Source organism: Oncorhynchus tshawytscha, linkage group LG10, assembly GCF_018296145.1.
Source record: "Oncorhynchus tshawytscha isolate Ot180627B linkage group LG10, Otsh_v2.0, whole genome shotgun sequence".
Classification (NCBI taxonomy): domain Eukaryota; kingdom Metazoa; phylum Chordata; class Actinopteri; order Salmoniformes; family Salmonidae; genus Oncorhynchus; species Oncorhynchus tshawytscha.
Genome location: NC_056438.1, coordinates 30,345,740 through 30,362,146, shown reverse-complemented (window position 1 = coordinate 30,362,146; position 16,407 = coordinate 30,345,740). Strand labels below are relative to the sequence as shown.

The window sequence follows — 16,407 nt, the reverse complement described above, 5'->3', positions numbered from 1 at the left end:
TTATGAGTAGGCATTTTGGTTTTGAACCATGAGTAGGCATTTTGGTTTTGAATTATGAGTAGGCATTTTGGTTTTGAATTATGAGTAGGCATTTTGGTTTTGAATTATGAGTAGGCATTTTGGTTTTGAATTATGAGTAGGCATTTTGGTTTTGAATTATGAGTAGGCATTTTGGTTTTGAACCATGAGTAGGCATTTTGGTTTTGAACCATGAGTAGGCATTTTCTACGGATGAGGCTTTGTCATGGGTTGCCGTGTTGGAGGTTTGAAATTGAGGTGTGAGTTTGATACCGTTGTGCTTTGGTTACTGACATTGAAGTGGCGGGTGGATGTGTTGATAAGTGAGAATGGCAACCAGACCCTGAACTGCTAGAGGGACGAGAGGGCAGGTCAGGAATCAGTCTGCAATTTTCTCTTTCTCTCTCTTTCTCTCTCTTACTCTCTCTTCCTTTTTCTCATCATTCTCCTCCTCCCTTTCTTTCTCGCTCTTCTTTTTTTTCTTCCCTCTCCTTATCATCCCTTTCTCTCTCTCCCTCCCTTCATCTATCTATATTCATCTCTCTTTGCCTTCCTCTCTTCCTCTCCCCCACAGTGTTTGTGACTAGGCTGGAAGGCAGGGGAGGTGATCTCAGAATGGATTTTGGTAAGAGAGGCAGAGTAGAGCAACAAGGCTGACACACACACACACACACACACACACACACACACACACACACACACACACACACACACACACACACACACACACACACACACACACACACACACACACACACACACACACACACACTGCAGTGGAAAAGGGGTGGTTGGGTGCACAGAGAACAATGGGCAATACAATGTCTTCTCTCTCTGCCCTGTCTTCAAACCAGCCGACCCTACATGGATCGACACCGCCCTAAAACCTTATCCTTCTCTCCCTCTTACCTCCTCAACCCTCGCTGTGGCCCTAAAACCTTATCATTCTCTCCCTCTTACCTCCTCAACCCTCACTGTGGCCCTAAAACCTTATCCTTCTCTCCCTCTTACCTCCTCAGCCCTCGCTGTGGCCCTAAAACCTTATCCTTCTCTCCCTCTTACCTCCTCAGCCCTCGCTGTGGCCCTAAAACCTTATCCTTCTCTCCCTCTTACCTCCTCAACCCTCACTGTGGCCCTAAAACCTTATCCTTCTCTCCCTCTTACCTCCTCAGCCCTCGCTGTGGCCCTAAAACCTTATCCTTCTCTCCCTCTTACCTCCTCAGCCCTCGCTGTGGGCCTAAAACCTTATCCTTCTCTCCCTCTTACCTCCTCAACCCTCACTGTGGCCCTAAAACCTTATCCTTCTCTCCCTCTTACCTCCTCAGCCCTCGCTGTGGCCCTAAAACCTTATCCTTCTCTCCCTCTTACCTCCTCAACCCTCGCTGTGGCCCTAAAACCTTATCCTTCTCTCCCTCTTACCTCCTCAACCCTCGCTGTGGCCCTAAAACCTTATCCTTCTCTCCCTCTTACCTCCTCAACCCTCGCTGTGGCCCTAAAACCTTATCCTTCTCTCCCTCTTACCTCCTCAACCCTCGCTGTGGCCCTAAAACCTTATCCTTCTCTCCCTCTTACCTCCTCAACCCTCGCTGTGACCCTAAAACCTTATCCTTCTCTCCCTCTTACCTCCTGAACCCTCGCTGTGGCCCTAAAACCTTATCCTTCTCTCCCTCTTACCTCCTCAACCCTCGCTGTGGCCCTAAAACCTTATCCTTCTCTCCCTCTTACCTCCTCAACCCTCGCTGTGGCCCTATTCACCCTCTCTCTATGGATTGTCCACACGACTCTCTATAGTTATAAACCCATTTGACACGAGCCATTTAATACTACCCACATCTTCTTAGACCCCAATCAGACCATTTAACTACAATCGTTTCCACCAATTTCATGTTCTACCAATCTTCCTTTAGACCCCAAACTCCATTCAGGTTAAGCCTCCCTAAGGCCCCTCTATTGGCTTAACCCCCCCCGTGCTCATTGAGTTAATCAACCCCAAATGGCGTGACATTTCAGTGCAGGGCAGGAATCCTAGGCAAGGCTCCACAGAGTCCTCAGTCCAGGACAGGCCCGGTGACTGACTGGGTGGGACACTCTGCCCATAGATGGCAGAGCTATCTCTAGGTGGAGCTCACTATCTCTGTCTGCTGATCCTGCTTGGGGGGGGGTTGTTGCAGCTGGTGTGCTAAACCGCCTTGAGGAAGCCACATTTTCCTACGCAATGAAATCACACATTGTTGTGCAGTGGCCCTGTGACACACACACACACAAACAAAAACGGACCCTCCCCACACCCCGCAGACGCCTCACAGCTATTCAGTTGTGACTGATTTGATTGAGGTTGGCAGTCCGCAGCAGCTGAAGCACATATCCGGCACAATTACATACAGGCCTACTGTGTGTCTCTTATGTATTCTGTGTGATGATGTAATGCTATGCAAGATGAAAGAGACAAGCGCGCTCATTATATTTCTTATGTTTCTTATGTTTTCGCCAGTCTCTCAGAGCCTGGCAACCGGATACATGTTTATGAAAGGAGAGCGTGTGAGAGAGAATGAGAGAGAGGTGAGAGAGAGGGATGTGAGAGTCGCGGGAGCGGGATAAGGGGGGGATCATTGTTTGCGCTTCCATATTTGTGTCCTCGTCAATGAGGGTTACAGGGAGTGTGGCCAAGACCCCCTCTTAGAGCTAGGGCCTACCCCTGTTACCCGATTTCCCTCCCCGCTGAGAGAGTATCCTGTGACCCTCCACTCCACCGGTGTAAAACGAGACCTCTTTTCCACTGAAGTCATCTCACATCTCTCATTGATTTCTTCTCCTGTTTTTCTTTCTTTCTCCGTCTCTCTTTTTCCCTTCCTGTCATTTTCTCTCTCTCTCTCTTTCCTTCGTTCTCTCCCTCATTCTCCCTCATTCTTTCTTTCTTTCTCTCGCTCTCTCTCTCCCTTCTATTAGCTGATGCGGGTCGAGACAGTATCTCTGTTCATCACTTTCAGAGACAAATACAGTACATTACAGTTAGGGATGTAAAGAACGCGCGCTTCTGTTTCCAAAACCTTGATCTATTTGCAGTCAACATTATGTGATTGAATACCATTGTCTTATCTTATATGAAAAATGTTTTGAGGTATGTGTTTTGGTTGGCATATTTTCTACCACAGCGGTATTCAGCAATGGATCCCTTCAAGTCTTGTTTATGTGACAGAGAAGATTCTAGTAAAGAGAATGGTGTGCATGCATGCTGAGAGAGAGATGCCAGTAAAGCCCTTTAAACTGAATTGAGTTGTGAGAGAGAGAGAGAGAGAGAGACGCAGAGAGAGAGAGAGACGCAGAGAGAGAGGGGAGAGAGAGAGAGAGAGACGAGAGAGAGAGAGACGCAGAGAGACGCAGAGCGAGAGAGACGCAGAGAGACGCAGAGCGAGAGAGACGCAGAGAGAGACGCAGAGAGAGAGAGAGAGAGAGAGAGAGAGAGAGAGAGACCCAGAGAGAGAGAGAGAGAGAGAGAGAGAGACGCAGAGAGAGAGAGAGACGAGAGAGAGAGAGAGAGACGCAGAGAGAGAGAGACGCAGAGAGAGAGAGAGAGGGAGAGAGAGAGAGAGAGAAAGAGAGAGAGAGAGACAGAGCGAGAAAGAGAAAGAGAAAGAGAAAGAGGGGGGGGGGTGGAAGGTGTCAAAGCCATTAGCCCAGAGAAAGAGAGAGAAAAAAGAGGGAAATGAGGGGATAGCCAAGAGGGAGAGATAGAGTCAACTAAACATGCAGCCATAGATACGGGATATCTGTAGTCTAGTCCCACAAGATAATGGGGCTAACGTGGCTTAGGTATCGCTAGACATTGATCTAAGGTCAGTTTAGTGTTTCTCCCACGAATGGTTGAGGTAACGATTGGAAGGTTAAGCGGATCCTAGATCTGTGCCTATGGTACACTCCTACCCGGAGTCTTACTGTCACAGACATGGCAGAGATGCAATACTGTGAACACTAACGGATTGGAGACGTGTCTGTGGATAAGAGTGAGTAACCATACTGAGCCGGCGTAAATGCAACAGTGGCGAGCCCAGGGGGACGTCGACACCGGGGGAAACGCCGGTCGTGTGGATGCGTTAACGCGTGGCTCCACCGCAAACAGAAACATGTGTAGCCATGCGGTTCCATCCATATACGACAGCTGAGAACCTTTTGGGGCTTTGAAGACCTAAGGTGGGTTGATTCGTACCTCCACTTCACACATCTATCCTTCCATCCCTCCGCCGGCAGATAAAAAGTGACATATAGGCGTTATAACGCGTCCTACCTCCAGTACTTTGCCGGTGATGTACTTCTTGCAGCTGTCACACTGGATGCCGTACATGGCATGGTAGTCCACCTCGCAGTAGGGGATCCCATCCCTAGTACAACACACACACACACACACACACACACACACACACACGTCAGAGATCCCCCCCGTCAGCTTTCAATACATACTGCGTGATCTTCGGGCGCTTCGGACAGCTGCTATCGGAGAGAAAGAGAGAGAGAGTGACACAACCCGACACAGAACGAGAGCTATCTTGAATTGCGTAGTAACGCACGTCACATATCAGGTCCAGCATCGTCTGGAACTGTGAAAATAGATGGAAACCCAGGAGAGAGATGTTGTCCGAAGTGGCACCCTATTTTCCCTGTATAGTGTACTACTATTGACCGGGGCCCATCGGGTGCTACTTGGGAACACACACAGAGACGAGGAAAGAATTGTGAGCACCGAGAAAAGATCATTGCTCAATCACTCACTCACTCACTCTCTCCACTCTTTTTTTCAATGGCTTGTTCCCTATACGGTGCACTCCTTTTGACCGGTCAAAGATAGGGCACTGTGTAGGGGATAGGGTGCCATTTGGGATGCCACCTGTAAGGCTGAGAGGTGTGGTTCGGAAGGGACAGGTGTTGGGGTGGGATGTGGTGCTCTAAGAGGTGGTGTTAAGGGGGTTGTTCCACGAAACGACTGCCTTTGGTGTCCCTTTGATATTTGAAGTGAGAGAATTCAATCAATCCGATTTTTTATATATGAATAAAGATTTGCTAAAGTGGCAAAATTCAACATGTCCTGTCACTCTGTGCACCCTATGTGACTCACAGGGAGATTTTAACCCACTTAACCCCACAATTTCTCAAGGTTTTCACTATCATTATAAAACCTGAGTTATTTTTGCGGCTTTGACACAGTCATAATTGATTTAATGTGATGAGTGATTCATTTTACGTCTGTCACTCATTCTAAGGTCAACCCTGTTACGTGAACTGAACTCTCGTTTTAATATGGTGAAACAGCGAACGTCTAATAGTCAAATCATAGTGGAAGAGCTGGTGAGCTGGTTCTACTCTTTTCGTACATTTTCCGGTGTTTTATGGTGGAGAACTGAGCGGGTCAACCATAACACATCAACCATGTGTTACAATAGAACCATTTTTGCGAAGCTTGCATTCAACAGCCAACTCCCTGTTTCGCACAACAAGCGTCCATTCTCCCTGTCACGAGGGGATATGTAGCTGATTTAAGATGAACTCGTCCAACCTGTTACGGTCAACCCTGTTACGGTCAACCCTGTTACGGTCAACCCTGTTACGGTCAACCCTGTTACGGCCAAACCTGTTACTTTTGAGATGGGGAAAAAGGTGTTATTTATGAAGTTCGGCATGTGCTCCTTATGACAGAATGTTCAAATGAGATGAAATCAAAAGGTTTTCTTGACCAAGCTACACTTGGAACAACCCTGTGGTGTTGAGGGGGAGTTAAGGTCACGAGGGACTCACTTGCTGATGTACTCTGCGTTGAGCACCTTGTTGCACACCTTACACTTGAAGCAGCCCAGGTGCCAGTGTTTGTCCAGCGCTACCAGGGACTGCTCGTTCTTAAACTCCTTCCCACAGCCACAGCAGTCTACATGGGGGAGGGGGGGGCAGAGAGAGAAGGGAGAGAGAGAGAGTGAGAGTCAGAGAGAGAGAGACAGAGAGAGAGAAAGAGGGGGGCGAGGGAAAGAGAGATAAGGATATGGGAGAGAAAGACACAGGCATAAATATATAGAGATGTATCAGGAGGAGAGAAAGAAACAGACTGGAAAGTGTTAGGAAGTGATGGAGCAAGAGATACAGTATATACTGTATAGGCTATGTAGAATGAGGGAGAGTGATAGTGAGAAGAAAGATGAGGATGTGTAGTGTAATGTAGGGTGACTTACTGTGGACAGCCTGTATGGGAGCAGGGCTGTTGGCAGGCAGGGGCTCTGTACAGTTTTGGCAGATACACTCTTTACCGTTAAACGTCACGCGGTCACCGGCAGGGAACGGCTGTCTATCAATCAACAGACAACGCAAGACACCATCAGTTCACAACGCAAGTACGATGTCACAATAGCACAGAGATTCAGGTCACTCAACAGAAGGCACTATCTCCGCGGACACTAATGTGCTTTTGTTTGTGGTATTACCTGTATGTTTGAAATGTCCCTGACCAACAACGCAGTTTCCAAAAAAAAATACGAATAAGAATAAGAAATAAAAGTAACAAGTATTTAAAGAGGTCGGTGAGAGCTGATATAATGCTGTGTTTTATCACCCATTGCTCTATGCAACACCCCCACGGAGAAAGCACTGGTGTCTAGGACTACACGGTCACACTGTCACACTGTCACAGCCAGACTAAGTGGAAGGTCAAGAATAAGGAGACACACACATGTGCAAGAATGTGGACACACTCGCAAACACACATGCACACACACTTTCATATCCCCAACGATATTGACACTGTCACACTGTCACAGCCAGGCCCCCCCACACACACACACACACACATACCTCGAACTATGCACCTCGAACTATGCAGGAGTCTATCTCTCTCTCGCCCTCTCAGTTCAATTCAAAAGTCTTTATTGGCATGGGAAACATGTGTTTACATTGCCAAAGCAAGTGAAATATATCATGAACAAAAGTAAAATAAACAATTAGAAACAAACAGAAAACATTACACTCACAAAATCTTCAGAAGAATAGAGACATTTCAAATGTCATAGTATGGCTACAGTATATACAGTGTTGTAACAATGTGCAAATAGTTGAAGTACAAAAGGGAAAATAAATAAACAGAATATGTATATATTCCTGTATATATTCCTGAGCCACTGCCTGTTCACCCCGCTATCATCCAGAAGGCGAGGTCAGTACAGGTGCATCAAAGCTGGGACCGAGAGACTGAAAAACAGCTTCTATCTCAAGGCCATCAGACTGTTAAATAGCCATCACTAGCCGGCTACCACCCGGTTACTCAACCCTGCACCTTAGAGGCTGCTGCACTATGTACATAGACATGGAATCACTGGCCACTTTAATAATGGAACACTAGTCACTTTAATAATGGAACACTGGTCACTTTAATAATGGAACACTGGTCACTTTAATAATGGGACACTAGTCACTTTAATAATGGAACACTGGTCACTTTAATAATGGAACACTGGTCACTTTAATAATGGAACACTGGTCACTTTAATAATGGAACACTGGTCACTTTAATAATGGAACACTGGTCACTTTAATAATGGAACACTAGTCACTTTAATAATGGAACACTGGTCACTTTAATAATGGAACACTAGTCACTTTAATAATGGAACACTGGTCACTTTAATAATGCTTACATGCTGCTTTACTCATCTCATATGTATATACTTTATTCTACAGTATTTTAGTCAATGCAACTCTGACATTGCTCGTCCTAATATTTATATATTTCTCAATTCCATTATTTTACATTTAGATTTGTGTGTATTGTTGTGTATTGTTAGATACCACTGCACTGTTGGAGCTAGGAACACAAGCATTTTGCTACACCCGCAATAACACATTACGACTCTTTTCTGGATTTAGATCATTAGCGGGTATCGTCCTAATTCTGTTCTGTAATCATTATTTGGTGTTTTGTGTTGTACAAGGAGGATGTTTTTTGCAGAATTCTCAATTTGGTGTTTATCCCATTTTGTGAATTCTTGATTTGTGAGCAGGCCCCAGAAGTATTTTTAGCCAGATCCTAATTGGGATCCTAATTTTGATGGCATAGAAGGCCCTTTTTCTCCCTCATCATTCAAAGCTTTGTGGAAGTTACCTGTGGCGCTGATGTTTAGGCCGATGTAGGTATCGGTTTTTGTGTGCTCTAGGGCAACGGTGTCTAGATGGAGTTTGTATTTGTAGTTCTGCGAACGGAACCTTTTTTGTAACACCATAATTTTTGTCTTGCTGAGATTCACTGTCAGGGCCCAGGTCTGGCAGAATCTGTGCAGAAGATCTACAGTAGGTGCTGCTGTAGGCCCACCTTGGTTGGGGACAGAGGCACCAGAGCATCAGAAAACAGTAGACATTTGACTTCAGATTCTAGTAGGGTGAGGCCGGGTGCTGCAGACCGTTCTAGTGCCCTCGCCAATTAGTTTATATAAATGTTGAAAGGGGTGGGGCTCAAGCTGCATCCCTGTCTCACCCCATTGACTAACACTAGAGAGAGAGAGAGAGAGGTGGGTAGAGTGCTAACACTAATCAGATGTTTTTGGACCAAGGAATTGCGGATCATGTTGCACCCTCAAATCCCACACAAGAACACTGTGTATGACACAAACACGTGGCACATGCACAACCCACCCACCCGGGCACACACACACACACACACACACACACACACACACACACACACACACACACACACACACACACACACACACACACACACACATATATACACACACACACACACACACACACACACACACACACACAAACTCCGTGGGAAACCTAACACTGCTCTAGAAATAAGTGGCCTGCGAGTTCCTGACCGCACACTTAACATTCCTGCTTCAGTGCGAAAGAGGCTCCCGTTACCTTCCAAGGCCTGATAAAACCACACCACTTTCCCACACACACATACAGTATACACACATACAGTATTAATTTTGAATGAGTTAGGAATTGCAGGTCAAACTACGGTATTGGGAGTTTCTTCAAAGCGTTCACATGCCCAGTTGAATGTGGGCACCCATCTGTCTGTGTGTCTGAGTATCCCTTAGGGGTGTATGCCCTCGCGTGTGTCTCCACCACTGTTGGTGATGTGTGTGTGTGTGTCTGCCATCGTGTGTGTACGCATGCAAGGAGTGTGTGTGTGTGTCTCTTACTTGCAGCTGGCGCAGACGAAGCAGCGTGGGTGGTAGGTCTTGCCCAGGGCCGACACCACCTCTCCCTCGATGAACTCCTCACAGCTGAAGCAGCGCGTGCCGTACATCCGCTGGTAGTCCAGGGTGCAGATGTACTCCCCCTGGCGCACAAAGAACCCCCCTTGGGCCAGGTCAACGCCACACACTGCACGGAAGGGGGAAAAGGGGGAGAGAAAGAGAGGAGAACACAATTAGACATAGGATCAAAGACAGCAGTGTGTTGTCATGAGGGCTAAATTGCATGAGGGGGTGGTACAGATGGCTAACTCTATCTGAAATTCACGAGGAGAGGCCCAAAGAAGAGAGGGGGATAAGGACACAGTAGATAACGCCAACACTGAGCTCCGAGAGCTTGAGTGACAGTCTGGAACAAGTCATAGGACGAACATTGTTCTACGCAAGAGCCTGTTCTACAAATCCTCTTGTTTTCACACACACACAGGCATACACACACACGCACGCGCACACACACACACACACACACACACAAACACACATGCACACGCACACACACACACACACAGGCATACACACACACACACATGCACTTGTACACACACACACACACACATGCACATGCACATACACACACATATACATTCATGCTACAGTACACACACATCACAACTTCTGATACTCTTACTTACTGTTGCTAATACTGCACAATTTAAAAAATTTCCCCCCAATCCACCCTTCCCTGATACATGTGTAAATATTGTACTATAAATTGTTGGACGGTGAAACCCATGAGCTCTAATTTCGGCTGGTTTAAGGGGCCACTGTTAGTTAGCAATTTCACCATGTAAAAACTGGTGCACTGGCATTTTCCTGCCTTAATGCCAGGATCAGCAATTTACCTGTCTTATATCAGCTTGCTTGTGGGGTGGAAATATTAGAGGTGTGTCCTTAAAAACATGATCCAAAGTGCTAATTTCAGGCAGCACTGACGGGGATATTTAAGACCAACCAAAAGCTGGTTTTAATGGTAAAACAGTTGGTTATGGCATGAATATTGACATATTTAGAAACATAGAAAAGGATAGTTTTATGTGATTAAAAACCAAGCATAGCCTCCCCTCCTCTTAATTAAGACTTATTCTGTCTTGACCAATGCAATCACACGAGTCAAATCTGTCGATAAAGGGTGTGGCTCCTGAGACCGACTGGAAATTCATCTTAAAAACCCAAAGCTTTATTAAAATATCGAGTAGTAAAACAGTGACCTGACATTCCCCTTTTTTTATCTATGCATCGTAGGCAGGCCCACATTGTTTTAGCCATGCAGGTCCCGTTTTGGACATCCGCAAAACCCCTTCCGCGATGTGAGGCTATGTGTCCAGGCCCTTTATGAAACGAGAGATGAGTACCTCGATGAATACCGGGGAATCTTGTATTTAGAAGCCGTCTGTAACCTGTTAAAATAGCTTGTTTCCCGTCTCATTTTTACTACAACCAAACTTATTAGAACGATTCACCTTCCGGGTTTGATGGTGACAACGTCCGTGGTGCTTTTGCAACGCAACTTCTGGAGATGTGTGATTTTGTCCTCTGATCTGTAAGACGGTTCCGATTATGGTCATAAAACACAGGTCTATTCGGGAGCAGTACAACAGCGAGTGGACATTCTATCTATATTGGATCTTTGTCCAGCTACTGTGAAAAGTGTGGATGTGCGTAAAAACCCTCCATAGTCTGCGTCGTTTTAACATTATATGCCCACTGAGAGAAATGATGGTGCATGTAAGTGTGATATAGCCTACGTTGTTTCGTTTGGATTAGAATTGATTTGTTCTCTTTTTAGGCCTTATCAATCATTTATTTAATCTTTCTTATTGACAATGTTTGGCATGTCCATGCTCAGCTATAATTCAATTTACAGTAGGCCTAGCCCCTATATCAGTGTGAAAGCCATTGGAGCCATGTAATTACTTGAAGAATGTGGACTGCAAATGGGTTCAATTTTCTTTAAATATATATATATAAAAATTTAGCAAAGGTAGGTCTACATTTTGTTATTTCGTTTCTGTAAGCCATTTAACACATAATGGACTAACATTGGAATTGGAGTTGATTCCAAGGGAATTACATAAAAGACCGTAAAAAGTCATCAAAACCCAGCCCTTCACGCCAACCCCAGCAAGTGCGCCGATAATTGTGAGGGTGAAAATAGCAAAAAGATTTCTGACACCCCCCCGACCTGTAGCGCTAGTGCCTGCACTTAGATTTACCATCGCGTTAGGTTTGTTAAAATAGAGCCCCATGTGTATCCTGTACATACAACTAATACAACTTGAAACTCTCATCTCTGTCTCTCTGTCTCTGTCTCTCTGTCTCTCTGTCTCTCTCTGTCTCTCTCGAACCTAATAACCACAGAAACAATAAATTAACCATGGCAACAACACACAATACACAAAACCCCCTTGACGTCCCTCTCTGGACACGCACGCTGGAAAGATCAATCCCTTCTCCAGTCATTTAATAAAACAAAGTGAGTTCCTTTCTTTTCACTCCCTCTTTTCTCAGAAGGGAAGGAAGAAAGAGTGATGTTTCAGCTGCTCCGTGTTACACCAGGGGAATCCTTGTGGCCCACTGCAACTTCTTTACAACCTTCTGACAACCTTTAAGCAACCTGACCCGGGGAAGCACCATCCCAATAAAAGAGCTGCCAAACAATAACCATTGAATGTTGCTCAGGAAGTGGTGGACATATTTTCCAATAGAAGCTCGAATCCTCATTGGTCGGAGCCACCCTAGAATGTGGCACATGCAGCCTGCTTTCTAATATCCGGGCCTGTGGGATGACAATGCGTGAACCCTGTCCAGAGTTGCTTTTGTGTGGATGTGTGTGTGTGTGCGTGCGTGCTTGCATGTGAACCTTGTCCTGAATAAGATCATAACACTCTGGCCCAGCCGGGTAAACCTGGAAGCTGCCGGACATGAGGCAACAAGCATTGTTCCCAACACGTCTTCGAGTGATTGGGCTAGAAAGGGTTCATTACGAGGGAACATACTGTACATAACACAATGTGCTGTGTGATGTGGTGACAACAGTTTGTGTCGCTTGTAGGTCTGTGAGTTGATACAGTGGTTCTATTCTACGTTTGTAGACCGTCTATAGTTGTGCTTCTCTTTATGCAACCGGGTTGAACTGTGAAACTATGCTATCAGTCAGTCCTCTACAGAGCATTCCTCCTACCTCCCTCTCTTTGATCCAGGTCCCGAAAGGGGCCAGAGGAATTAGGAAACAACTATAAGGAGTGTTTCAATCCTGGCGCCACCCTAGAGCCACCTGACCCTCTGCCAGCGGCGCGGGTAACCTGAAACCGACATCTCGCTCGCTTCTGTTTCTCTCTCTCGGTCTCTCGCTCACTCTCTCCTGAGAGAGGGAAAGAGAGAGAGAGAAAGAGAGTGAAGGCCCTAAGTCTACAGCAGGCTTGTCTTTCACAGATTGATATGTATACCTGCAGCAGATGGTCACCCACAGACCACAGACCATGCCAGAAAGGATTTATCTGTATAAGGAAGGGGGAAATGTAGGGGAAGTGGAGGTTGAGTCAGCCATTACTTTTATTTTTATTTTTACCTTTATTTACATTTGCGACATGGCCAAGATAAAGCAAAGCAGTTTGACAGATACAACGACACAGAGTTACACATGGAGTAAAACAAACATACAGTCAATAATACAGTATAAACAAGTCTATATACAATGTGAGCAAATGAGGTGAGAAGGGAGGTAAAGGCAAAAAGGCCATGGTGGCAAAGTAAATACAATATAGCAAGTAAAACACTGGAATGGTAGTTTTACAATGGAAGAATGTGCAAAGTAGAAATAAAAATAATGGGGTGCAAAGGAGCAAAATAAATAAATAAATTAAATACAGTTGGGAAAGAGGTAGTTGTTTGGGCTAAATTATAGGTGGGCTATGTACAGGTGCAGTAATCTGTGAGCTGCTCTGACAGTTGGTGCTTAAAGCTAGTGAGGGAGATAAGTGTTTCCAGTTTCAGAGATTTTTGTAGTTCGTTCCAGTCATTGGCAGCAGAGAACTGGAAGGAGAGGCGGCCAAAGAAAGAATTGGTTTTGGGGGTGACTAGAGAGATATACCTGCTGGAGCGTGTGCTACAGGTGGGAGATGCTATGGTGACCAGCGAGCTGAGATAAGGGGGGACTTTACCTAGCAGGGTCTTGTAGATGACCTGGAGCCAGTGGGTTTGGTGACGAGTATGAAGCGAGGGCCAGCCAACGAGAGCGTACAGGTCGCAATGGTGGGTAGTATATGGGGCTTTGGTGACAAAACGGATTGCACTGTGATAGACTGCATCCAATTTGTTGAGTAGGGTATTGGAGGCTATTTTGTAAATGACATCGGTTACAGTGGTGCAGGCTCATGGTGATGATGTTGATGATTACCCAGGTCGACCCCACAAAAAACGCAGGTCAGGTACATTGGTTCCTCAATTAAAAGTGGTGAGGTTTTGCTCCGACACTTTGTGGTAGATAGCGGCATGTTGTGGTAAATTGCTCATTCCGACCATTGCGTCACACTATCACAAGTGGGAGTTAGAACGCTGGTTATGCTTTCAGGGTGTTGCTTTCGGGTTTCTCCCCCCTCGAAAATCAGACAGAAAGAATTAGAAGATTACAAACTAGCTTTATTTACCACAGTGTGGAGAGACTGACTGCCCCTCTATGTAGAGTGAGTTTCTGAAACATGGAGTCCTTGTTTGATGACGTGATGAAGAAACTGAAGGCCCAGCGTGGGTATAAGGACGGAAAAAGGTTGCCCGTATTTTCAAGACCTGGGCTATTTCATTTGGTCTGTCACTACTTTATTTAGGCAATTTAATGTATCCGTTTAGGCTTGGCCTATTTAGTAGGCTATTTTGTCAGCCTAAAGCTGAGTGACTCACTCATCTCTGGCTTTGGATCTCAATAAATAAGCACCTACATTCTTTCTGATCGCCTTGAATAAAGAAATGTTTTGACCAAGTTAATCCGCACATATCTCCCTGGACCCTCACATGCCACGTCTTGAAATGTGCAGACAGACGGAGTAAAAATACATTTCCATTGTAATACTTCTGACAACCAACTTCCTAACTCCGCCCATAACTTTTGGATTTGATCAAATCCCCAGAAGGCATGGGATTATTCCAACCTAACAAAAAATGAACCTGGTCATTTAATTGAATTCACTGAAGACCTATGAGTTTAACCTTCTGAATTAATGATTATATTGAAGAAAGAAGCCGCCTCTAATGAGTTCCATGAGCCGATCCATTACCCAAACAAAATAACATAAATTGGTTTAGCCTAATTGTTTCTATGACTACCGACAGCAGGCTATTATTCCTTTTTCTGCATGTCCATGCAACATTTTGCTAAACAGAAACCATGTCATGAGTTAAGACCAATGCATTAACATTTTCACAATGCATTGTGGCACATTGACAACCCAAAACGCCTTGAAAGAGCCAAATAATATTAGCCAACAAATAGTCCATTCATTACTCAGATCTCTTCAAATTGCTGTGCAGGAAGAGGATGTCATCCACTGTGCCCGGTCGCAGGCTCGCAGCTGGCTTCTCTCTGACACCACAAATCCATCTGTAGGTGACGCTTTATCTTTTGGAACAACAGAATTACCAGGTGAAGAGTAGGCTGTTTGTTTGCCTCCAAGGCGAGCGTGGCCTCTTTGAGGCGATAGAGGAAATCAACAAGATCCACAAGTATTCTTTCCCAATAGCTGGCTTTATGTTATCTGCAGTTTGGAGCGTAGCGAATAGCACCCTCTCCACGAGCTAACACTCTTTGTTCATGTAATGGACTGTAAGGCAAAAGTAGGCTATTTTTCAAAAATCGGCATCCACATGTCAAGTGTAATCGCGCCATTGTATTTACCCAAGTTCTCTCTCAACTCCAGCTGATTATTGTGTCCGATGCAGGACTCTAGTGCAAGAGGAGAGAGATGTTCAAGCAGAAACATTCACACCTCCATTCATTTGCAAAGGGATGGTCTAATATCTCGGCTAGGTGTGAAAAATCCCACAATTTGTGCCACAGTTTAGACTACAGATTGATGCTGCGGTCCGTCAGAGTTGAGTCCTATGGTGAAGTGTAACCAGCATCCCGGAGTCGCCTCTTCACTATTGACGTTGAGACGGGTGTTTTGTGGATACTATTTAATGAAGCTCCTAGCTCCTGAGGACTTGTGAGGCGTCTGTTTCTCAAACTAGACACTCTAATGTACTTGTCCTCTTGCTCAGTTGTGCACCAGGGCACAACTTTCTATTCTGGTTAGAGCCAGTTTGCGCTGTTCTGTGAAGGGAGTAGTATACAGCGTTGTACGAGATCTTCAGTTACTTGGCAATTTCTCGCATGGAGTAGCCTTCATTTCTCAGAACAAGAATAGACCGACGAGTTTCAGATGAAAGGTCTTTGCTTCTGACCCATTTTGAGCCTGTAATCGAACCCACAAATGCTGATGCTCCAGATACTCCAGATACTGAAGAAGCCCAATTTTATTGCTTCTTTAATCAGCAGAACACTTTTTCTCCACCCCCTCCAGGTGTCGCTTATTTTCCCCAGTGTATTTATCCCTGTGTTTCCTGTCTCTCTGTGCCAGTTCGTCTTGTATGTTTAGTCAAGACAACTAGCGTGTTTTTCCCATACTTCTTTTGCTATTTCCCTTTTTCTATTCTTCCCGGTTTTGACCCTTGCCTGTTTCTAGACTCTGTACCCAACTGCCTGACCATTCTGCCTGCCTTAACCACGAGCCTGTCTGCCACTCTGTACCTCTTGGACTCTGATCTGGTTTTGACCTTTTTGCCTTTCCACGACCATTCTCCCGTCTTGTGCCTTGATAATAATCCACATAATAATCAAAACAACCTTATAATAGGTCATGATGTATATACTGTATATCAAGATGGAGTAGATGTGCTCAAAGACCTCGCCTGGTGTTTCAAATTAGCATTAATGGCAAGCACTGCGACTCACCGAAACATATCACAGCATACCTCAGCAGACTATACTGCGGTATGATGCAACTTTTAAATGAGGAACCACTGTACATTAGCAGTGGACAGAATTCCCGTACGGGGATTGGGGATTGGGCCAAACATGGTGGGAAGGTTTAGGGGATGGATTTAGCCTGGGAAGGAGGAG

The 16,407-nt window shown here is 45.4% G+C and overlaps 1 protein-coding gene across 1 annotated transcript in view; it reads right to left on the bottom strand.

Moving 5' to 3' along the window:
• Positions 1-16,407, bottom strand: part of LOC112261017 (actin-binding LIM protein 2-like) — a 104,083-nt gene that overhangs the window by 35,747 nt on the left and 51,929 nt on the right. Inside the window, 4 exon segments of the mRNA XM_042328494.1 lie at positions 4,301-4,394; positions 5,803-5,929; positions 6,228-6,340; positions 9,201-9,384. Coding sequence (XP_042184428.1) covers positions 4,301-4,394; positions 5,803-5,929; positions 6,228-6,340; positions 9,201-9,384 — 518 coding nt within the window.